This window comes from Cardiocondyla obscurior, linkage group LG01, assembly GCF_019399895.1.
Source record: "Cardiocondyla obscurior isolate alpha-2009 linkage group LG01, Cobs3.1, whole genome shotgun sequence".
Classification (NCBI taxonomy): domain Eukaryota; kingdom Metazoa; phylum Arthropoda; class Insecta; order Hymenoptera; family Formicidae; genus Cardiocondyla; species Cardiocondyla obscurior.
Window position 1 is genome coordinate 1,262,433 of NC_091864.1, and position 25,708 is coordinate 1,288,140.

Genomic DNA, 25,708 nt, shown 5'->3' on the forward strand with positions numbered 1-25,708 from the left:
TCTACCATTAACTATTCGCTGTTGAATTTCAGGTTATGTTTTCGTCGTCAGTGGGAAGGTTAGATGCCAGTGGCATGCCGCGAGACTCGCGAGGCGAACGATGAACAAATTATTGTCCGCACCGATTAAAGAAGTCAGCCAGAAGATTTACGATAACGCGGTGCGGCCGTCCGAGATCTGTAAGGCGTCTGTTAAATTGGCTTCGGTTGTCAAGCCTTTGAACGCATACATCACCGTGACGAGTGATGCTGCGAGAGAGCAGGCCGTCGCCGCCGACGAGAGGCAGCAGAAGAACTCGTTACTGGGACGGCTCGATGGCATCCCCGTCGCTATCAAGGATAACTATTGCGTCAAAGGTGAGCCTACGACGTGTGCTTCTCGAATGCTGGCCAATTTCTCCCCAGGTTACAACGCCACGGTTTACGAGAGGCTGAGGACGCAGGGAGCCGTCCTGATCGGCAAGACCAACCTCGACGAGTTTGCCATGGGATCTGGCACTGTAGACTCGCTCTACGGGCCAACGAAAAATCTCTGGGGCTCGGAAGTAATGTCGCAATTTTATTCAAACGGATCTGAGAGTTCACGGGCTACCACGAGAAAACTACGTAGTAAAAATGCATGGCGCATAGCAGGTATTATCGTCACAGGCGTTACTACGTTTGTTTTATGCTGTTTAATTGGCTTATTTTTAAAAATATATTGGCTATTATTTTTTTTTGACACGATAAATATATTTTAGGAGGCAGCAGTGGAGGCTCGGCAGTTGCAGTAGCCACAGGTACCTGTTACGCGGCTTTGGGGTCTGACACCGGTGGATCAACTCGCAATCCTGCATCTTATTGCGGTCTAGTCGGTTTAAAGCCAACTTATGGTTTGGTATCGCGTTACGGTCTTATTCCTCTTCTAAATTCAATGGACGTGCCTGGTATTCTTACAAGAACAGTGGACGATGCTGTATTAATTTTAAACGCTATAGCTGGTCCTGATCAAGCAGATTCCACTACCGTGCGAAGAGAATACGCTCCGATTACTTTGCCCGAAACAATAGACGTAAGAAATCTCAGGATTGGAATACCAAAGGAATATGGCATTGAAGGCATAAGTAAAGAAACTGAGGAATGCTGGGAAAAGGTTTCTCGACTTTTAGAAGAAGCAGGAGCTAATATCGTCCCTGTGTCGTTACCTCACACCGATTACTCTATAGTATGTTATTCCGTTTTAAATCGATGCGACGTAGCTAGCAACCTGGCTTGTTACGACGGTATAGAATATGGTCATAGAGCCGACGAATGGAGTTCAGCTCACGAGTTGTATAAGAAGACGAGATCGGAGGGCTTCAACGACGTGGTTAAAGGACGTATATTGGTCGGAAATTATTTTCTGCTGGCGGAAAATTACGAGAAGTATTTTGTAAAGGCGATGAAAATGCGTAGATTAATCGCGCAAGACTTTGACGTTCTGTGGGATAGCGATGTAGATTTATTGTTAACTCCGACTACGTTGACTGAAGCCCCGAGTTACGACGAATTTGTACAGCTGGATAATCAGACCCAGTGCTTAATTCAGGATCACTGTACGCAGCCTGCGAATATGGCTGGTTTGCCAGCGATCAATGTGCCGATCAACCTCTCTCGCGAGGGATTGCCTTTGTCCTTGCAATTAATGGCACCGCTCTTTCACGAACAAAGGCTACTTACCGTAGCAAAGTGGATTGAGCAAGCGGTGCAATTTCCGAGACTCAAATTAAAAAATTCATGTTTGCTTGAATAAAGAGACTTTTTCTTACAGATATTAACTTTTTTATTAATCTAGCTGATATTTTTCGAATTTATAATCAGGTACAATTTAATGCAGATTGTTTTATACAGATTGTTAATTTTTACAGCAACTTTTTACACATCTTCGAATATTAATTGCGTGTATGTATGTATAATTAGAAAAAAAAAAAAATTAATTCTCTATGGTACAATGTATAGCTTCTAAAATTCGAGAGCCAAGAATATCTTTGAAATATTTTGCGACATAAATAACGAGCTGAAACTGACAGATTATATGTTAAATCGCGTAACAGTTTGCAAGAGAGGATTTTTAGTCGAGAGTCATCGAGGTAATTTCGCATTTGATACAGTCAGCTTCGCGAGCCATCGAACAGAACAAGATACCGACGAAGGGAAAAAGGCAAAGCGGCCGGACTCGCCACAAGGGGGTGCGAGGGGTTGTCGCCACTATGAAAACAAGGTTGGGCATTAGGTGGAGGCGCATGCGTCGGTCCCGGTTCGCGCAGGATGTATCGTGCACTGCCGTCCATCGCGTCAGTCGTCGCAACGACGTCGCGCTGTTGTCCTCGGGAACGTTTTAAGTCGGCCGCGAGTGCTTCCCTCCGCCAGACATTGCCGAATTTCCCTCCGCGTTTCCCTCTTCGCGCCTCCACGTTTCCCGGGCCGTGCTCGACCGCTATTATTTCTTCCGTTTCGCTCGCTTGGCGCGTTCGCGCACGCGCGAGTGCCGTGATGCCGTGGCGTGCTTCAAATCGCCGGGAAGCTCGCGGATCGTGCGGTCAGCCGCGATCGCCGTCGCCGTTGCGGACGAGCGTCGTTTCCGCGCGCGTCCTCGCCCGATGAGGGATCGTCCGCAGGTGATCGCGAGCGCTTCGCGAGGTGCTGGTGCGACGGAGTGAAGCCCCGAGCCGGGGGCTCGCCGAGATCGCGGACTTGGACAGGTGTGTGTGTGTGTGTGAGTGATCCTCTCCACCGTGTGATCGCCGCCGGCTGCGAGCAACCGTCCAGCAGAGGTGCTTCCTGACCGCATCCCACGTCGCGACGGGTGGACAGGGGCCTTGCGGATCACCCGACAGAGAAGGATTCGAAGGTAAGTGTCGACGGGACGAGGGCAAAGGGTTCTCGAATCCCTCTTTTGGTTGTGGTATTTGTATGGTTGTGGTAGTAGGTAAAAATTAACAGTGGTTCGGCTCTCACGATCGAATCGCGCGACTTGATCGATCGTGCACGATAGCGTTAAATGTTCATTTCGAGCGAGTTAATTACGAATGAGTATTTATCGCGGCTTGTCTATCGCGTTAATCGTCGTCGGGAATATTTGGAATCTGTCGCGCGCGCTTCTCTTCACCCGGCATTGCCGAATTTTTGTTCGAGTTTTTTTTTCTCTTCGCGTTTTCATGTTCTTGGGCCGTGCTCGATCGTCATTTTTTCGTCCGTTTCGCTTGTTTGGCGTGTGCGCGCTTTTTTTCACCCGGCATTGCCGAGTATCTGTTCGAGTTTTTTTTTTTTTTTTTCTCTTCGCGTTTTCACGTTCCTGGACCATGCTCGATCGTCATATTTTCGTCCGTTTCGCTTGTTTGGCGTGTGCACGCACGCTCGAGTGTCTTGATGCCGCGTCGTGCTTCAAATTACCGGGAAGCTCGCGGATCGTGCGGTGAACCGCGATCACCGTCGGCGATGTGGACGTACGTCGTTTCCTCGCGCGTTCTCGCCCAATGAGGGATCGTTCGCAGATGATCGCGAGCACTTCGCGAGGTGCTGGCGCGACGAAGTGAGATACCCCGAACCGGGGGCTCGCCGAAATCGCGAACTTAGGCGCGCGTGAGTGATTCTTTTTTACCACCGCGTTATCGCCGCCGGCTGCGTGCAACTGTCCAGCAGAGGTACTCCCTGACCTCGTACCATGTCGCGACGAGTGGACAGGGTGTCGCGGATCACCCGACATTGAAGGGTTAGGATTCGATGGTGAGTGCCGACGGAACGAGGACAAAGAGTTCTCGATCCCATAATATCGCTTTTGGTTGTGGTAGTAGGTAAAAATTAACAATGGTTCCAGCTCTCACGATCGAACCGCGCGACTTGATCGATCGTGCATGATAGCGTTAGATGTTCACTTCGGGCGAGTTAATTACGAAAGAGTATTTATCGCGGCTTGTCTATCGCGTCAGTCGTCGTCGGGAATATTTGGAATCCGTCGCGCGCGCTTCTCTTCACCCGGCATTGCCGAATTTCTGTTCGAATTTTTTTTTTTTTCTCTTCGCGTTTTCATGTTCTTGGGCCGTGCTCGATCGTCATTTTTTCGTCCGTTTCGCTTGTTTGGCGTGTGTGCGCTGTCCTGTCCTTCACCCGGTATTGCCGAATTTCTCTTCGCGTTTTTTTTGTCCGAGTTCTCAATACGCTATGAATAAGCGGTCGCGGGTAACGCACGGCGCCGCGATATATCGGAAAAGATGCTAAAAGGGGGTGGGGGAGGGAGATTGCTTCGGGGTGTTACGATTAAAGTACGCGTGGCCCGGTGACACCTGCGTTTTGTCGCGCTCTCGACGGATTAAAAATGTTCCCGACGACGACTGGCACGATAGACAGCCGCGATAAATACTCTTTCGTAATTAATCCGCCCGAAATAAACATCTTAATTTTTATATAATAAAACGAACAACTTAATTTTTACACGCGGATATCCCGCGCGCTTTTGTTTCCTCCGCTTCTTTTTCCGAGGGACGTCTTCTCCTCGCTTTACTTTTGTTTTCCCTCGCGCAAAGCGTATTTAAATTCTAATTCGTATAATTTACTATCTCCCTCGATCTTTCTTTTTTTTTTTTCGGTTATTATCGTGCTCACGCACTTACCGCGAAATACGGCAGAGATCACGATCGATCAAGTCGCTTAATTCGATCGTCAGTGCCGAGCAATTGTTAATTTTTTTTTCTTTTGTCGCACCCTCCGCGCATCCGCCGCTTTAGCGTCGGATTACGTTCTGTTAGTTTGCCGCGGTCGGCTCTTCCCAAATAAACCGCGTGTTTTCCTTGACACTGCGGCGAACTAATAGATACTTCATTGATCATTTGGTCTATCCTCATTGATTTCTTCGGGTGGGTTATGCTAATTAGTTTACTCGGTCGCGAGCTGTCGCGTGTTACAACGCCCTTATCGCGCTGGAAAGTTTCTTTCTCTCTCTTTCTCTTCCCTCATTTATCTTTTTCTCCCAATAACTTTTTCTTCCTCCGAAACGTCGATTCGCGCGGGATGTACGGGCCATGACATTTCGAGGAAAAGTTTCCTGCGCGACCGATTTAATATCTTCGACGAGCGCCCGAGACTTACTCCCGATTTATCATTTTTATCTATCGTTATTGATCGTCGAGGTTTTTTTTTTTTTTTAAATTGTTTTTACTTGCTCGGACGATGGTGGCATCGCTCACGAATGCATGACGTCGATTGTAATAATTTCAATTGAAAGAAGTCTTAGATTCAAGCGTACATACAAGTGCCGCGTGTTACCGCCGGGTTGCGTTAAATGTAACACACGGAGCTGAAAAATATTCTGAAATTTTTTTTATTCCGTGGTAATCAATACTTATGATCCTTCGTGCCGTATTCGAAGGTTTCGTATTATACAGGGTGTCTCGGACTAAGCTCCCATACCATTTTGCAATATTTGCGCTACTACCCGATATATAAATTAAACAAAAATTTAAGAATCGCGAGTCCCTTCAAAGAAGAGACGTTGAAACAAACGTCTCGCCCGTCATAAACCATTTCTTTACCGCTTCGCAAACGGAGCTCTATCGAGCATCGCTTTATCAACGCCGAACGCTATAAAGGGGCTCCTGTTTCGCATTAGCCGGCCGTACCCGGCCTCGATAGTTCCGAGTCGGTGTAAAAGCTCATAAAGAATCTCGCTTCCGACACGCGGGCGGCGCATAATGTTAGCTCGCGCCGTATATCAGCGCGATCCCGCAAACTCCCCCGCTGCGCCGAGGCAAACGACGGAGGCGTATCTACTTCTCTCCGTGTTTGCAGTAGACCTACATATTCCCCGACCTAGAAGGTGCCATTCCGGTGCCACATGAGACCGTGCTCTCCGACGTACAAAATCCCCAAGGGTGTAGGTGCGACCGACGTGTCATCGTCGTATCGACATCGCGCGAAATATTTCAGCGACGGCCGCCTACTTTCGCGAGAGCAACACCCGTATACACTATATATTTTTTATACAGAATATATGTACTAAGCATATTAATATTCAATGGCCCGACTTTATTCTTAAATTAAATTAAATTCGGTTTTGGGTTAAGAATTTTTTTTTTTTTTCTTAAATTAAATAAAAATAATTTTTAACGCTTCACACGCTCGCTGGATCATTTGTCGCCGCACGGTCGTGCGTGACGATCGTATCGTGCCGGGCATTTTAAAACCGGAAGGGTCACGTACGAAATAAAAAGTTGACATTATTTTTTTTTTCTTTTTTTTTTAATCCAACGGGTGTCCGCCGGACTAGCCCGCGAGAAGGGTTGACTTCTAATGTCGTGACGCGACAGAGGACGTGCACGGATAGATCTCCCTATCGCCGACGCGCCAACGTCACAGTGCATAAATCAATGGGAAACGCGGTCGGGACACGGCGTGGATTTATCGGTCGCGTCTTTTCCCCGTGCCTAATGATAAATTATGACGATCGAATCGGACGGTGAGTCCACGAGGCGACGAGGGGGTGAACGATGTGCGCGCGTGTGTACACAGGGTGACGTGTAATAGGGGGTGCCGCGTCATTTTCGGGGAGAGTATCGACGGCGAGTGGTGCACGCTATTATTATATGCTCGTCGTCGTTTGCTCGTCAGCCACCAATACGGACGTTTTGTATAATGGCGTCATCCCCGAGGCGAGTAACGAGGGTCTTTCATGCGTACGGTGCTGCGCAAACATAAACTCGCGCGGACGGTGCTTTTATGATAATGTCGTCTCTTGGAACGGAATATCGAATAAACGTACTAGTTTTTTAAAATTTTCCCTTTCAAAGTCGGCCGAATTAAGGTGGATCCGCGGAAGCTTTATTTTACTTTATTTTATTTTTTTTTGTTGAGATCGAACGTCGGTTTTAATTGTACACTGAAAAGCAGATATGGCAGAAAAAGTACAATTAAAGAAAAAAAAAAAGAAAGAAATTGAACCAAATTTAAAAAAGTTACAAATTTAACATATATTCACGGTTTGCGTAATATTACCGGGCGCCTTAACTCTACGTTCGGTTCATCCCACAGCGCTAGTTCTGTATACCAAAAATGTAAAAGCGCGCGACGGGGAGGCGCTTTTAAACCAGGCGCATCGGGAAAAGTCGCGCTTTGAATCACGTCCCCGTTTCCAAAAGATGATCAATCGACCGCCGAGCAATATCCGGCGGAAGGGAAATTTCGACTCGACGTTTCAAGGCGAAATCGCCTTCCCATTATGCCCCCCGTTTGAATTTTCGATCTGCTGCTCGTATTCTACGCTGGGCAAAAGGGCTACGGGTAACACGGTTTGCGTAATATTCCTGGGCGCCTTAACTCTGCACTTAGTTCATCCCACAGCGCCAGTTTTGTTTACCAAAAATGGCCCACTGAAAATTGGCACTCTGATCCGAGATGCTCGCGGCTTACAAGTTGCACCGCGTATTATCGAACCGTGCCGCGATCGAATGTTCTTAATTTTGTCAAGAATATATTTCTCTCTATAATTCACACGCTTTTAGCTTTATCCGGCATCGTTCTCCGGGGTCTTACCCGTTTGTAAGGCTCTGTCCCGATCGGTTTAAGTCTATTGCGGTCTCACTCGACAGAAGCCTCGATAACGTCCGTTCTCCGTACCTCCGCGCGCTCTCCGTACTTTTATTCGGCCTTGCTCGGGATTTAATCGAATCGGAGACGGAGAGGTCTTAAACGCGCCTCTTCTCCCGTCGTTTATTCACCCGAATACCTTTAAGCCGGCTGCGCTGTGCTCGCATTCTCTCTTTCTTTGCCCCGCTCGTCGAAAACTCCCTTTGAAACTCGTGACTGCACCTAGCAAACTATATTGCATATAAATATAATAATACTAACTCGAGAAATAACCATTTGCCGTATGTTATCTTAAAAAAATTTTTTCTTAATTGATTTATTATGCCCATACTCGAGGTGATGTTGGCACCCTCAAATTAAAATTTTCCAATAATTTAAGTTGCATCGTTTGTCCACGTAGGTCCAACTAAAAATTTTATTTGTTCAAATTTTAAAAAGAAGTTATATATATCTAAGTTAAAAAATTAAAACCATATACAGAGTGTTCCAAACAATGTGTCGCTCCTAAAGATTATGGGTAGGAAATTGGAATTGAAGACTTAATATAACTTCTTTTTAAAAGTTAAATAAAATTTTTAGTTGGACATACGTGGACAAACGAATGCAACTTAATTAAAAAAAAATCTTAATTTGGGGGTGCCAGCATCACACACCTCCATACTCGGGGGGACTTCTGATGATCCCCCTTATTTCCTATCTTGGCATCCCTTTTTAGCCACCAAGTGCAAAGGGACGTGCCGCCAGGTACCATTTATTTGTCCGCGCTGTTCGCAACGTCATAACTCAAATCCGCACCAGGATCGGATTATCTTTATCATAAAAAAAATCCTACGTGTCTGGATTTCACGATAGAACATAAAAATAAAATAAAAAAATAAAAAGGGAGCGCGGAGTTCGTCGAGCGACGGCATCTTCCCGGCAAATTGCGCGGAATAAATACGACGGAAGCGAATGATTCACCGATTTAATATCCGGCTGACCCTTTATTTTACTTCTTCAGAGCCGTCGTATTCTCATTAAATTTTTTTTTTTTCAACGACTAAGCGCATTACTTTCTTACGTTGGACGCTCATTAACGCGCGCCGGAACGCTGCCGAGCGTTGCGGACCGTTTTGCTTCTGCTCTTTCACATTTCGTTCTTATGATGGTTTCATAGTTCATTAAAAACGCGTCTTCCAAACGTAGTACAAAAATTGTGTGCAACGTATTTAAAGAATTACTCCGCCGAGTAAATAATTGTCGCACCGGTTAGTCCGACGAGCTTACATGACGTTAGTGAAACGAGATCGAAAACCACTGTGACGATTCCGAACTTGACTGTCTTAAGAGGATAAGAAGGCGATCAAACTTTTCGTTAATTACAAGCGGTTTGGATTGTCGAGAGTGCTCGCGGATAAAGCGCGACCGAATAAAGGCAGGAACTTCGACATAAGTAGTTACGTAAGTCGCATAAGCACCGTGTAATGCGAGCTTACGACGTTACCCGGGTTTGTTACACGTAAAATTAGTCGCGTTAACTCAATGCAGCAGTAACTGATGAGATATCGCCTCGAACCGCGGCTGTAGTACAATTTGTTGTATCCGTTTATTATCCGCGCGGTGATTACGCGTTACTGATTGCGAGTGCAACGTAACGTTATTAAGTTACATGGCATTCGGAGCGCGAAGTGGCGTTGGATCGCTATATTTACGGTTCTCAAAACATTTTCTATTTATAACGCGGATTTCGAGCGGCGCCAGCGCTGAATTGAATTAAATTTACCTTGATAGCGTAATTTTACTTTATTAATTAAATATCGCGGTATCGTGATTCGCCGTGTTTCTCGCAGATGCGCTCGACGTCGATCCCAAGAAAGTATTCCTTTCGCGGATGGACGGTTTTAAACTCGCCGAGGCAGATAAACGTGTCACAACTTCTGCCTTAACTTTTGACGCGTGTCCCGACACATATATCTCGCACCGGATACGTGTATACCATATTGTCGGTACATTTGATCCATTAAATTCGGTATTAAATGTTCGCAAGATGAAAAAGTTCTAACTAGCGCACATCGTTCGGAATAAAAAAAATAAGAGGAAAATTAAGATAAAGCGATCGCGTCGGATTGATCGAAGCGCGTTGCCTCGCGAACGATCGATAGCTCCTGGAAGCTAAATTGGAACGGCTAGTAACGTACGTTCGCCCTGGTTTTGACCGTGGACGAAGACTAACGGTTGTCCTGTCGATAATAAATCGTCTGCTCGTCTCCGAGGAACTTCGAGAGCAGTCAGAAAGCAAAAGCCTCCTTCGGAGAACCCTCTTATCTCTCACGCCGCGAGATGAATTATCGCTTACGATTGGACTCTAGTCCTTACGAGGACTTTCGGCGTTATCGGTTTCGGAAATCGTTCCGAAACGGCGGTTCTTAACAGAAAGGCCGCGCGCGTATTTCGAAGCGCTCTAAAAGCTCAGCGGCGCGGTTCAAAAGGGCTGTGTCGGTATCTCGGCGGTCGACTCGCTACAATACGGTATCTCGGTACAATGCGTACGTCCGCACACGTAACTCGTTACATTACGAAACTGAATGGAAAGGGTTAAGTTGCAGAATAAGAAAATAACGAACTCGTTTCTCTTACGTTAAGTAAACTCGCGCTCGATCTCACCCCGTCTCCCCCGCCTCCCCCCGCGGCTATCTATTTGTTACTCTCGTTTGAATTAATTGTAATATTTAATTAGTATGTCCAGACAAAGACGGTACTTCCATCAGGTCGTTCTCGATCTCAAAAATCTCGAAGACCGTCTTTGCCTGAACATATTAATTAAATATTAAAATTAAATCAAACCTCAAAATCGCCGACTTGACAGCCGACGTTGAATCTCGCTTGGCGTGAAGCGATCCAAGCGAGAGAGAACTGATCAGCGTCGGTTTTAAGCGGCAACAATTAAAAAACTAATTAATGCGTAACGCACCAATTTTTATAGAGAGAAATAATTTCAAAAGTGAATTATGTAGCTCTTTCGGAAATCGCTGAATTAAGAACAAAACTTTGCGCTTAGTAAAAATAATAATTTAATTAATTTCGTACTTGTAAAAGTCGCGGATGATTCTCTACGCGAGCGTGAATAGGTTGCATCCCCCGGCTTCGTTTTTATGCAAGCGTGCAAACGTGCTGTAACAGTAACCGTAATGGATTAACCCTCTTCAACCCGCGTGTTTCTCACTCCAGCCATTTTCGTTTCCACTCCAATTCTCTTTGGCCAACGGAGGGACGAAAGAAAATGTCGCCCGTCACCTTTATTTTCGAAACGGCTTGTCATTCATATCTGTTTTGCCGTTCTATATTTTTTTTTCTTTTTTTACCTTTCCCTAAAAATTCGTAAACCGATTTTTGACGACACGCTATTCCTATCTAGCGGCATTCGAGACTGCAGTCGCAGGGTTATGTGTTCCGATATACTATTTCGAATCTGGACCGTACTGCAATTAACTTTGCATTCTAACGCGTAGTTGAAAAATTTCAACGTCGCGCAAATATGTGACAGATACTAGAAAAAAATATTTAATCGCTCTGAACGAAATGCTTATTCGTGAATAAAAAAAGAAACGTTGAACATTTCTGTAAAAGTAAAATAGTAAAAAATAATATAATGCTAAATTGAAAATAGCACCGGTTGCCTGTAATATTTGTGTAACGCAATATCACAAATGTAGTTTGAAAATAGAAAGAATTTCATGTCACAAGTTCTCGGTGAAATAATTCTATTTTTAAGGAACGCGGAGATTTAATTGTTGCTGCTTTCCCGCGACGCTGATTGCTTCTCTTACTTGGCGAGCGTCGTGCCGCAAGAGTAAATGTCAGCTGTCCAAAAGTTAGTTTGACAGTTCGCAACGACATGGTTATCGTAATACCTCGATAACATTTTCGAAATATTATTCCGAGCATTATTCAGAGTATTAGATTTTATCGTATATAAATTTATATTTTTAAAACTAGATGTCGACTAATGATTTTAAAACGCACGCATTTATTGTCCGCTCGTTTAAAAAAAAATATATATCTTTGGACGTTATAATCGCTGAAATAACCGCGTGTATTGTGTAGATATTTCATTCTGTCGCGCGTGGAGTATAAATTTCCGTATATCAATTAGAGTGAAATAATATTATCTTAATTAAAACGAAAATATTTTTTAAATATTAAAATACCGTTTATGCCGGAAAATTCGTTATGTAATCCACGCACAGAGGCTCTTAAAACAATGTTTGATGAATTCATTAAAGTATGAATCAATAATAGATTTTATAATGTCCCAGGTGATTGGGAAATACATGTAAAATCAGTGGGGTCTTATCATCATGTCGTCATTTTATCCCTCTTCGTCATTTCGCGGCCGTGTTTGTTCAGCCACTAAATGGCATCCACCTTCTCTCTTGATGAATCCTCTCCGCTTTTGCCTTTGCTTTTCGTCTACTATACGGCAGCGCGCTCTCATTTGCGGTTGTTATCTGTGTGCGCGATATCCGTGATTATTTGACGGCTCTTAATGCAAGCGTTTTAGCTTTCAGCAAAACGTTCAGCATTAATTGCCAGATACGATAATATTCATAACGAATAACGTGCGCTCCCATTACATACAATATTTAAATATTAAAAACGCTTTTATTAACAACTTTGAATTTCTCTGATAGTAACACTTTAAAAATAATACATGATTCCGCGTTTCTGCCACGACATACCATTTTTTATCCCGATAAATATACGAGAGGCTCTACAAGCAATTTTCCGTTAATTATTGTCGCTTGAATAAGGCCGCGAAACAAGAAGTTCATGAATAAATACGACGGTCAGGTTCTTTAGAAATACCGCCGTCCATTTTCCACTACTTTTCGTTATTATATCAAATTACTTAACGTCACACTAGGATGCTTAAGAAAAGCGCAGAATAAATAAAAGAAATTAAATTTTGTGCGAAAAAGAAACAGAATTGTCATTTGAAATATCTGATGATTAAGTATTAATCATAAAATTAAAAATTATGAGTTCCACGTTTGTTCAATATTCATTCAATATATTATTATCTTTTGTTCAGACGCTCCAATTAAAAAAAATGTTCTAAATCAATTTATATATTTACTCTCATCTTAACGATGTTAAGTTTAATCTTCATATATAATTTTCGTGCAAAGTTTGAATTTCACAATTACGAAATTCATGTCGGGACGCCACGATTTCGGCTAGACGGTAAACAGAACAAGCCTCAGTTTCGATCAAAGGGTTCTTGTTGTAGCTAATAAGCAATTTTCACTGGGGAAATCTCGTGGCGCATCAAGAGGGATCGCGAGAGACAAAAAAAAAAATTAAAATAAAACCCGCGAACATGTACAATCGGCCACCTCGATTCGCATGCCGACATCCTCTCATTTTCGTCCGACCGCTTTTCAGCCACTGAATAAAAAAAAAAGAGAAAAAAAAGGAAGAGAAGGAGGAAGGGATAGAGGGATAGGAACTCTGCCAACTCGAGTGAACTACCGTTGTCATCCTTTTATCGCGTGGTCGAATTCTCGGCAATCCTCTCTTTCCAGTCAACCACCCCAAAACCATCTCCCCGATACCGCCCCCGCACCCTCGCCCCCTCCGTCGCATCAGGGTAAACAATACTCTGAACCTTTGTGCTCCGCGAAGTGCTCGCTTTCTCTCCAAGTGGATTCACGATGAATTTCTTTTTCGGGGGTTAAACGCACGCGGGTCGCGCGCTCCTCCACGATTTTCCCTTTCGCTCGCGCTCCGTCACCCCTTGCCTTCGCCGCCCCCGACCACCGGCGGCCGCCCTTTCTCATTTTCTCGTCAGTCGGTGGGACACGCAGCCATGTTGAATGTCACGGTACAAGCGAGTACGAGCGAGGTCGATTGGATTTTCAAAATGTAAAAGAGAGAACGCGGCGAAACAACGCGGCGGCAATCTAAATTCCCTATTACGATCTTAAACACTTTTGCCTCTGGAATAACAAAAAAAATTTTGTTATGTAAAATATTTTCGCGAAATACAAAACCCCCGCGGGCGATTACTCCGGGGAAGCTAAAACGCCGGCGCTTTTTCGCCCGGCGCGTCAAAAACTGGTCGGTAAAAATCATAAATTGTGCAGACTTCCGGAAGCGGGCAAAAGTTGTTTCGCACTCGTACGAAATGACATTTTACTTTAACTACATTTTCAAGGCCCAGTATACACCTCTTTCATAATGGATTGCTCGCGCAACGTTGGGTACCGCGGACTTTTTTTTTCTCCCCCGTCCCTCACTTGGTTTTCCATTTTTTTTTCTTTTTTCTTTTACATTCTCAGTCATCCCAATTTCATAAGCATCGCGTACTCCACGCATTTCGGTTATATTTAGCGCATTTTCATATAGAGAGCTCACGCATACAGATGCATATGTTCACGTATGCACTTGTACCATTCCGTACGATCACGCGGGATTTTCAGTCCACCCTCCTACAGGTTATTCCAAACCCCATCGAGCGAGCTCTTCGTCTCTACGCGTCATTTTCCTTTCACTCTTAATTCCTTTCACTCTTAAAAAATTTATCTCGCTCGTGCACGAGGAATACTTGAGTAATACATATGATAACGAACTATCGCTAATAAAAGTAGCACGATAGGGAAGCTTTAAGTTTTTTAAGTGTGCTATATTTTTTTTTTTTTTTTTATCAAAAGGCACTGTAGTGCCTCGCGCCAAGTATAGGCGCAGCGCATTATCAAGCCTCTTATTACGCGAGACGCCGTATTGAGAAAATTCGTAATGTTTGGATCTCAATAACGGCTAAAACGATCGCTTTCTACATAGGTTCGTCGTGTAGATTAGAGTCGAATTATATTATAATTATATGATTACGTTAAATCTTTCCCGATGCGTATTTCTTTTCCATGGTATGGGGTTGCATCTTTTACAATTAGTGCCCACGCTGGGGGATAAATTCTTGAGGAATTTCCGGCTCATATACGCAAATGCAAAGCGCGTAAATGTGCGTTAAAATATTACTTGCGTTGGATTATACATACGGACCGAAAATGCAACAGTCTCGCGTTTTAACGAGTGCCGATTAAACGCGCCGCGCTGTCTCACTCGGCAGACGAGCCGCCGTAATTCACGGTACCTCGGCAATATTTCACCGCACATCTCCAAATCGGCAAAACTCTTCCTGCACTCGACTACATTTTTAATAAATCAACCGTACTGCTCGCTCACTCCCGCCCTGACCTTCCGTTCCCTTCGCCCCTTTTTTCTTTATTCTCTTTGCCCTTTTTCGCCCACGCGCGACGCCGGATTTAGGTACACGCTCGGGTTTTGCACCGCAAAAATTTCTCACTATCTTTTTATTTTTTTCTTTCTTTCTTTCAATCCTACGATTCTGTAAGATTAATAACATTATAATTCCCGGGGTCCCTTTCAATTTTTTAACAAAAAAATGTAAATTAATACCATTTAACTTTCTTCAGAACGTTCAAGAGGCATTCTCGCTTTACGTTACTTGATTTATGAATACAATAAAAATAGAACTATTCTATACATATAATGTAAACGCTTTGTGGTAGTAACACTGTTAATACTTTTTTTTTCCTTTAATTTTTAAAATAATATGATTATTTTATTTATTATAATGCCTCCAAGGAGAGGAAGAAGTGCGACGCAGAGTCGTTGACAGGGTGACGGGAATAAATTGGTGTAGGGAGTCCTTGTCCTTAAATCCACCCCTGCCTGACGCGGCGTATGCGCGTGCCACGGTCGTTCGTGCACCCCCTCGGCCTTCTATAGTATTGATCCGCGACCATCCCTCACGCCGCACTCCACCGCTATGCCGCGTATGGGGGTTGGTAGCAGCAGCAGCAGCAGCGAACCGACGGGGGACGCGGGGGAGTGTCGGGGACAGAAGGGGAGGCTGCTGGGGAACCCAAACCGAAACCCCAACCCCGCAAACTGAACCGAGCCTTTCCCGCCCGGCTCGCTCTTTGCCCTTCTCGGCCACACCGTCCCGTTTCATCTCTCGCACTAACACCCGCGCGGCAAGCGACAATACGTGAGCATCGGTTGCATCAGACCGGAAGATTTCGCAGTCCTATAGCAGCTTAAATCTCCCTGTAGCACGAAAGTGTAACCGATACCCGTGCAATTTTCTCAATTGCACGGCCCCACCCTGTTCTCGTTATCAATACGCATTTCTCCGCGCCGGTACAAGCGGCGTGTGTTTGAATTCTTGTATAATAGGTTGGCAAAACCGATTCTTTAATAAATGGTCCCAATTTTTTTTTTTTCCAATTCTTATACATATATTATACATATACATATACGCGATAAACGCATCCACGTGATTAATTCGCATCTTTATTTAATTGGCATACGCCATTTGACGTATAATTTGACGTATAATTTGACGTATATAATTGTTTAGCGCATCTAGCGAATCCCGGCTATTTATTCGACTATTAGCCCGGCAATAATAATAACCGCGAGCGACTCGAAACAACGACGTTGATTTACTGCCGCCTCGTGACCGCGAATTTACGCTCGCACCGCTATCGCCAATTATCAAAGTGGAGCTTTATTCAGTTAGCTTGTTTAGCTACGCGAACCCGCTATAAATCCGTATAATTTGATCGGCCGCTCGCGCGGCAGGTTCGAGTGAAAAAATAAAGAGGCGGTAGGAAGATATCTTTAAGGACGAAATCGTCAGCTCGCGCCCTTGTCTTTGATAAACGTTCTCGGCCCTCGGTCTCTCCTCTCGAAAATGCCAATAAAAGTAGACGCCGCGAGATCGGCCGTTCGCGTGACTCGTGGGATTTAGTTACTCATTTAAGTTTCATTTATGTTTCGTGCAACGACGCAACTGTGCACGGTGCACGCTCTCTCTCCCGCTTCTCTTTCGTTCTTCATTTCTCTCTTTCTCCCCGTGAGAGCTGATACATCGTGTGCTATTCTAAAGCACGCGAGCGAGGACGGGCCGACGTGTCATGTCAAGCTCGATAAATCGGCCGGAAGGATATCTGCTGGCCATCACGACAGCTCCTTTTACGTAAGAATTCCGCCGGACGTCGCGCAGGTGAAATTCCTCGAGCCTGCAATTTTCGAGCAAACGACGCGAATCGAAACCTCGGTTGCCAGACTCGGTCTCAGATTTTTCAACGACGCCTTGAATTATTAGACGTCGCCGGCTCCCAGGTTCTTTTTCCTATAATCTCCTATCTCGCGCTATTCCGAATTCTTACGCCGACATTCACCTTTTTCAAACGTAATAATTTTGGTCTTTTTTTTTTTTTATTTTATTTTTCTTTTATTTTTTTTTTTTACCGTCAATCTCGATGCGACTCGTGCGCGTTTGTTAAAAGAAAGAACCCGTGAAAGAGCGTTTGATTGACGGCTGTAAAATGATACGGGGATGGTTTCAGCCGAGCATGAACGCACGATGCGCCCGACAGCAAAAAAGTAATTAATTTCTTGCCCGCGCGTTTCGGTCGATGGCTCTCTCGTAGAAGCTACACGTGCCCGCGAGATTCACCGTATGTGCAAACAAAACAAGCCCAGTTAGTGAAGAGCTCGCACCTGAAACTTTTTTTCGTATTTCCGCTGGCTGCATGGAAATTCCGAGACATTGTAAAGAACTTAATTAAAGATCTGCTTTTTATTTCCTTTGCCCTGATAATCTTGTTTGTTTCCCGCGTGCAATCTCCTCCCGTATATGAAAAATGAGATGCAAGCGAGGAATGGGTGATTTTTGAAAACACTTGCATACATTCGCGCTGAACAAATTGGTTTTATTTACCTATAGCGCGAAAAAAAAGCACATTACAGCGGAATATATTTTATTCGCAGCTATTCCGGTTTTTTTTTTTTTTTTATTCGACGCTTCATTATCGATGCGCATTTACGTACGCCGAGAATTTGCCGGTTCGTAGGAAATACCCCATCCTACCTACCCCGGGCCTTTCTAGCCGCGCGATATCTGTTATCAGATCGCGTTAATTTTCACCGCGCTGCAATTTAAGCAGCGTCACTTCATAATTTATGATTAAAGCTTTATTCGCGCGACGCGTGATATATTACACCGTGCAATGGAGGTGCCAACGTGTATTTAGAGATACCGCTTGATGGAATATCCCCGTTTTCGATGCGAGGCCGTTCAATTGTTTCCACGTACATCGGAACTTCCGTTTCCCTCAAAATCCGCTCCCTCCTCGAAATTGATCGATTGCTTGTCAAATATTTTCGCGATCCGAGAGTAAAGGGACCGCGATCGACCTTACTGCCGGCGTGTAATTTCGAGCACGGGATACGAGTCGGATTTCTATATAAATATAAAGTCGCCCCTTCTCCGCGTAAAGAATATATATCACTATTTTACGGGGTCTTTTGCCTTTTTACGCGACGTGTTGTAAAATTTATACGTTCACCGCGTTAAGTTTTTGTACGACAGTTTGGCTTCTACTTTTGCCGACCGACTACACCCACCGGGACCGAGTTATTTTCCCAGTGAGATCCTTAATATGCACAATTTATAACGATTCCATTGCATTTTGCGTGCCGTAATTGTTGCTGCGTTTGTAATTTGTATCGCGATTATATTCGCTTATTAACGTATATCATCGCATTTCGGGAGAAATTTCAAGATGAGCTTTTCAGACATAACCGTGACATTGTTCGCCATTCCGGGAACGTTTCGACGCAAAGACGGCGTGAAACTTTATGAAAAAAAAGGAAAAAAAAAATCATTACGTCGCAATGCCTGCCACGCAAGAATTTCGTTTTAATTAAGCTCTCGCAGCGTTATGTGTATATCTCGCGATACTTTCATAAATTTGTTGTCGTTCCCGGCATTCTGAAGGCTGCTTGAAATTACTTGTTATATCGTTCCGCATAACGGGCAAAACTGTAATGTTATTAGAGCGAAATACGATCTCGTCATCGGCGACGTGTTAAACCGAATGCGTTTTAAAATCGATGCAAGGGTCGGGCGCAAGGTATCGGACTCTATCGAAATTCCACGAACCATCTTTTCGCCAGCAAATATTATTTTCCGCGAATCGTTTTTTACGTTCGATTTGTAGAAATGATAGCGGCATTCACTTCTCGTCGATCGTCCGTATCTACGTTCCGCTACGCGGTGCTTCCGCGAAAACGCGCCGGCGAGAGCGCCGGATATTGGCGACGATGTTACAGATAGCCTCAAGAATAAAATATCCGCCGGCATATAAATATTTCGAGACACGTTTGTCGATAGTAATAACTCGCATTGTATACCGAGATGTGCTTTTTCGGGCGTGTCTGTGAAGCTAGTACGATATTTTACAAATATTTAAAAAAAAAATTAAAAGTTCTAATAGCACTTTGCATAGTTTTACAATTCCTGATAAAAATTAAAAAGAGTTCTGCTATTTTTGTATTAAAAATAAAATTTGAACAAATGCCGCGCTAACTTTGAATTTTGAATTAAATTTTGTTTGATACTAAATTCATCTCTTACAGTGCCGATTGAAAGCTCGGTGGGAACATGCTTATCCGGCTATATGCCCTTTGTTAAAAAAAATTAATAATGACCAGAACTTTGCTTAAAACTAATTAAAACAATTGCATAAAACTCTTGCAGCACTACTGTTAAAAATACCGAAAAGCATCAGCACGTCACATTTTTACTTTACTTTTATTTTTATTTTATATGTAATTAGAAAAGAAGTTATTTAAAAGTTGTATTTGATGGAATATTAATTTTAAAAATGTACGTACATATAAATCTTAATTAGAATTATCTAAAATTAAAAAAAAAAATAAATATTTTCATTGCGTTTTAGTATCTTAGAGGTTTTCTAATTTTTATCAGGAATTGTGGAACTACGCAAAGCGCTATTAGAATTTTTAGTTTTTTTCTTTTACATTTGTAGAATGTCATGCCAGTTTCACAGACACGTGTTATTGTCAGATTCGGAATTACGGGAGTTTGCTCGCCACACGACCCCCTGGTGCCCAATTTAAGATGGACATCGCCGGTGCTTTGACGATCCCTTTAATCCTGCTCATTTGGGAAATGACGAAGTTTCGCCTACTTTTCTTCATAAACTCTAGTTTGCGAACTGTCGCGTCGAGAATCTAATTGGAAGTTGAGTTTAATTTGGTAAAGCGAACCTTTAGTTAGATAATAATAACGTTTCAGACGTCTTTAATCAAATGGATGTTTTAAGCACGGATGGGGAGAGTAAATATTCGCGCAAAATTATGATAAAGGTCGTACAATTGTTTAATATAGAAATACATAATTGTGATGACTAAGGGTACCGTGCACGGTGATTCATTCTGGTTATCGAATTTGCCGAAGTAAAATAAATGGTAAAGGTCGCGACGGTAGTCGATATGTCGGTGGAAAACGACCGAGTCACCGACATTCTCCGCTTTTCTTCTGCGTACCTACGCCACGATCGATCGCGCTCCTCTTGAAGGGTCCCACCAGCTCCAACATCGTAAATACGAATTACGGCGCGACCTGTTGTAGTATCTCCGCGTTTTCGCGTAACGAGGTACATGAATTAAATATAACGCCGGCCGGAGAGAGAAAGATAGGAGCGCCGTGGAAGCCTGGTGTTTCTCCTAATTTTTTTATTGTCCACCGAAAGTATTTATTTCTATCCGCGGCCATCCCTTCGCCCGCATCCCGTGTCTCGCATCTGATTTGCAATTTCTACCGAACGTTTTCTCTCTTTCCCGACCGGGGAATTCTCGCTGGCTTTATATCGCATCTAATTTAACCTTACCCGAGTGCGCGCAAGTCTCCTCAGGAGCTCGAGCAAGTGGTTGTCTCGCGGAACTAATTACCGAGAAACCCATTTCGAAATTTTGTTTCACCACCAAGCCCAACGCCAAAACGACGCGCGCTCTGGCTCCGGGCGACCTCGCATTTGCGGGGTGGAGTGCCGCTTCTCTCCCTTTCGCGCGGAAGGAAATTGCGAAATGCCAGCCGTATCGTGCGTTCTACTCGGCTCCCTGTCAGGAATTCCGCGCAGACGAATGATAGTTCTTGCGGAGAACAAGCTGAGAGAGAACGAGGGCCCTTTTCCTCGCGCGGCAAAGGAAATCTCGCGAGATGCAACGCGGCACGGTGTCGTCGAATGATTTCGCGGGCGCTTTCCGGATTACCTGTTTGCCCGGGCGCAACGTCGGGATTTATGACATAGACGTAAATGCATACGGGGAGGGTGGGGAAGGAGCCTGTCCTGTTGTCACGAGACTCGAATTGCGGCGAAACCACCGGGAAACTTTGCTGCACCCCGAGCGACGCGTCACGTCAGCAATCCGACCGCTTAACGAAATTTATATACGAACAACTGCGTCCCTTTCGTTAGAAAACTCTCAAGCTCTCGGCGAAATTTTCGTCCGCAGATTTCCCTTTAATTCGATTTTCAACTTTGCGTTTTGTATGTTCAGTTTAAAAGTAACTACAATTAATTTTCACCTTTTAAAAATGTAAAGATAAAATTATTCACTTAACGGATTTTTTTTTATTCACGAAAGAAAATTAATAATTATTATATCGTGGCATAATCTGACGGTATCATATTATAAATCGTGTCATTTAATTAATGTTGTCGGCAACCGGCCTAAGGAACACCTTCAGTCTTGCGTGATTTTACTCTTAAAACAAACAATAGAAAAAATGAAGTTGTCCTTCGCGGAAAGGGGGAGACCGAAAGCTCGAGGGAGTGCAAGGGGAGCTCGAGCAAGCAGGTGAGCTTGAAACTAAGCGACACCGCCAAAGCTAAACGCCCTTTATTTTTTTCGTCTACGTTAATTAGTGCGCTTTCAGCCGCATAATTATTGCGTTACGGTTGCATTAGGCGGCAAGGCGAGTATCTCGGTACGCCCAACAGTTTTCAGCCCCTCTCGAGCCCTCCTTCCTTTTTCTCTCGCGCTAATTTCCTTTTTAGACGCGTTTAACAATGTTGGTGCAGTACGCGTCGCGAATGCGCGTGACATTTTCGCACGAATTTCGGAACACAATTAAAGCTAATTGCACTAAAAATACGGTATATTTATAACATTAGGTAAAACCTCCGACTGTTCTCAAACTCGGAAAGGTTAAGTTTGAATTAATTGAAAGGCTCGCTCGAAGATTTTACATCTCGCTGTTCTCTCTTCTTTCCGAAAACAGCGATCGTCGTTTACTTCGAGATTACTCGCCGTAATCGTAAAACAGTGCGTTGCGCGCGACAATTAGGACGAAATATATTTCATTAAGTATGATCGCAAGTGGTACGGATATAAAAATCTTTGACGGAAACTTTTCACGATAAATTCGTACTTAAACGTTTCAGATATTTTCTTTTATTTGGTTATTTATCTTTCGATTCACAAGACTGCCATTAATTCCTTTGGGACGAGAACGTCTATCTCCACGTGGCTTTTTCACCGTAATATGAAAAGACCATCCGTCAGGAATTTTCCCCGAGTATGCACACGTACGCGACGAGAATAAAAATAACGTGAAAAACGATTGGGTGCATCGGGCTCGATACATTCAGAACGGCGATTTGACCCGCTTGCATATCAATTTCGTTAAATAAAATATGTTGAATCTCGCGAATCGAAGAGTGCGCTCAGTGAATTTCACTTGAATTTTCGCAACGTGGAATCGTTAAATCGTTAAAACTTTCCTTTTTAAGAAAGGACAACGGTTGATGGGTTATTGGAATCGGGAGATCGGCCAACGAAGTTTCGGGGTACTCGGCTAATATAATATTACTGTTAAGTTTTCCATCTTCTTGACGAAAGAATGTTCGAAGAGTAATGGACTTACAAACGAGCGCTTTAATTCCAAACGATTTCAACTTGCAATCAATTCATCATTTTTTTTTTCTTTTTTTTTTTCCTCCCCCCTTTGTTACGGTCGAACGAGCACGAAACTCTCGATCATTGTTTCAACAATTCCTGCATCTAGCTGAAGAAGAAATATCGCTGCACCCGTATGGATGCACAGGGCATGGTAACGTGGAATAATTGGAAATGTGAAATCCGTATCTGAAAGATATGAATACCTGCGAAACTTGTTTGCAAATCAATTCTTCCTTCCTTTGTAGGCGGAAATATATTTCCGAATATATCACACGATTCGCTTGTCAGGAAAGAGATATTTTTACAACGTGTCAATTTTTTTTTTTTTATTTAGCAAGGTCTAAAATTAAATTCGCGAAATTTATCGGTCCGGCCGTCCTCTATCGTATATTTTTCGTATATTTATTCGCCGTGCTGGTGGTTTAAATTAACTTTTAAATAATAAGCCCCTAATTTTTTGGAGATCCTTAAATTTGTCGCGAGCATCATTGAAATTCATTGCGCCGGATAGAGCCGCGTTATCATCAGCCGAATATATGATCGATATTCACGATAATGTCGAAAATTTTATTACATCTCCGATAATAGTAATGAGATTAACACGCGTTATTTTCCGTAATATGAGTGGACATTGGATATTTTCAAAACTGACGGAAACAGCGCCGGTGAAATCTGTTTTCTGCACGTTAGTCTCGCGTTTAATCATGTTACTCTGTATCATTCGCAGCTGCTAACAGCGGCGAAACGTGCATTCGTCGCAAATGAAGCGGATTACCGTACGGTTTAGCGAGTGATCTCGATAGAACGTTGAGTCTCGCCGGCGTTAAAAGCCACACGACCGCAGTGATATCTCCTAATTATTCCTAGGTAATTAGAATATCAATAATTTATCGCCGTGCGCGACGATGCGTATTCGCGTGGCTATTGTTCCCGAGGAGACACAGAGAGACGTAACGATCTGAAACGCGCCGTCACGAATCGCGGGGCTTGATTTGGCGTTTCGGTGCGCGTGATATATTCATTAACGCTTAAGGCTTGAGCGAGGAAATCGGAAACTCTCTAACGATAAATTATACAATAAAACGGTCCGCACGGTTAATGCACCTCGCGCATTTGCACGCGGTCGACAAAGTGGAAGATAAATTAGCCCCCTAAGTTCACGAAGTGTTTCTGGACGAGAGAGAACGGCAACCCCGGGCCGCCTTTAAAACAAAATTGTATAAGCTCACTTCGGGAATTTTTTTTTTTTTTTTTTTTTTGAGCAGCCGACGTCGTATTTGAAATTCTAAAAAAGGCTACGCTGTCGCAGAGGCTGCGTGTCGCGAATATTACGTCGCGGCATATATTTAAAACGTAGCACTCGAAAGTGACATCTTCTCTGATTTAGCGATATTTTTAGTCACGCTAGCGTAACACGAATGGCACGAAATATATGCATGTAAATCTTCGCCCTGGCGTTTCTCTCACGTGCGACGCTGCCGGGCTGTTACACTTAAATTACAACGCGTGAAATGGGTCCGCGGGAGTGACGTGTGAAACGAAACAGGTCAGCGAGCCCCGCGCGTGTCGATGAAAAAAACCTCGGCCGGATTCTCAGGGTGCCGGGGAGTTAACGGCACAAATTAATAACTCCCGTTGTAAATCCGACCTGTCAACCGACGAATTGTCTGAATTGTCCGCAATGAAAGATTTCCGGCGTAAACGCTACGCGATGTAATAGTAGTTACGTAGCGACAATATACATTAATAATATCTCGGTTTTGTCGTAAATACGGCGCACCTTTTTTTTTTTTTTTTAACGTGAGGAAATGCCTTTACGCATATCCTCGGTTTGGGAACTCCGGGGGTTATGTGGGACTCAGGTCTTACGCAAGACATGCTGCCTACTACCCACTAAAACCACGGGAGGGATAAAAACATTTTAAACACTGCGTCGCCGCCCACCGCTAAAACTCCTTTTTTACGGGGGGTCTCTGCCTGGCCGGGGTTACCTCCTTAAAGGCTAAGAAGGCCCCCCGCGCCCTGTATTAAATTTTCTATAAAGATTAAATTGGTTGGTATGCGTCATTCTTTTTGTAAGAATCATTGCCGTTCTACGTCTGGTCCAATAATATGACAATATTCGATTTATTAATTAAAGCGAGACCTCCCTTTCGCAAGGGGAGAATCGAGAACGAAATTAGGGTCTCGTCCCTCGGCGGAAAGAGAAAACATTTTCCCGGGTCGAGACCGGTAAACATGCGGGTTCGCGTCGAAGATTAACCGGTCAGTGTATGAGGGTGGACCGAGCTTAGGTCGGCTCGATCGGGATACCAACTGCGAATCAATGGTGCCTGATTGGCCGCGCTTTCCGCACTGAGGGGATGCTGATTACGCGGGGCCGCCGTATAACTATAGACTACAATGACACTCGTGATTTTCGTGCCACACCCTTGCCGGCTCTCCTCTCACATTGCCGACCTTGATGCGATCCCGGTCCACGTGGTCGCCCGTTTCGCGGTGAGCTCGTTAGCAGCCAGCTAGCCCGAAACGCGATAAAATTAGCCGGTGCCGCCCGGCGAACAATGACCGACGGCCATTTTCACCCCGGGAGGAGCAATGGTGACTCGGGGAAATTGCGGCGGAAATTTTGCGGAACGCTTATCAATCGTAAAACGTGTTGAAATTACGAGCCGTGCGTGCCTCTAAAGGCCTCGAATCTATTTCCGTTTCCATTTCAAACGCGACATATTGTCCACGTCGTAACGTCGCGTCGAGGGTATCTTCAGCAAACTGCATTAAGCAGCGTCGCCTTCTGAGGCAGCCTCAAGAGGCATGCGGAAGCGTGTTTGAACACGAAGGGAAGTGGCGGCCTAGTTTCTATACGCGGGCGAGGAAGGAGACATATGGCTAGCTTCAATCGCGCCGTGGCTTCGTGTAAGTTTAAGTCTTCCTTGCGTTAACTACAACGAAATGATATAATCGCGTGACCGTTTTATTTTCCTCATTAAACTCATCGTGCAATTTAATATCGGTGACACGCCTTTACTTTAACATTTTAATAAAAAGTATGCGAAAGAAATTTTCCACGTATCTACCTTAAATTTTGCTTTAAAAAAAAAAAAAAAAAAAAAAAAAGGGAACGAAAAACCGAGATATAAAAATTCTATTTTAATTAAAGTTTTAATGAATGTGTCGTGGAAACTTTTATCTTTGAACGTGTTCTAGCCGAGTCATTCCAAGAGAACGTCAGATATCTTTTTAAACGGAATATAATATCTCTTTCATAG

At 43.9% G+C, this 25,708-nt stretch overlaps 2 protein-coding genes across 3 annotated transcripts in view; both read left to right on the forward strand.

Annotated features, from left to right (window-relative positions):
* Nucleotides 1-100: 100 nt before the first annotated feature.
* Nucleotides 101-1,789, forward strand: Gata (glutamyl-tRNA(Gln) amidotransferase subunit A, mitochondrial). The gene is made up of 2 exons (XM_070654323.1): nt 101-632; nt 740-1,789. The coding sequence occupies exons 1-2, from the start codon at nt 101-103 to the stop codon at nt 1,768-1,770; spliced, it is 1,563 nt and encodes a 520-aa protein (XP_070510424.1). The 3' UTR covers nt 1,771-1,789.
* Nucleotides 1,790-2,305: 516 nt separating this feature from the next.
* Nucleotides 2,306-25,708, forward strand: part of Liprin-gamma — a 62,810-nt gene continuing 39,407 nt past the window's right edge. The window contains exon 1 of one of the 2 annotated variants that reach the window (XM_070654131.1): nt 2,306-2,868. The gene's annotated coding sequence lies outside the window, so the exon portion shown is untranslated. The remainder of the gene's footprint in view (nt 2,869-25,708) is intronic. The other variant, XM_070654137.1, reaches the window with a different exon arrangement.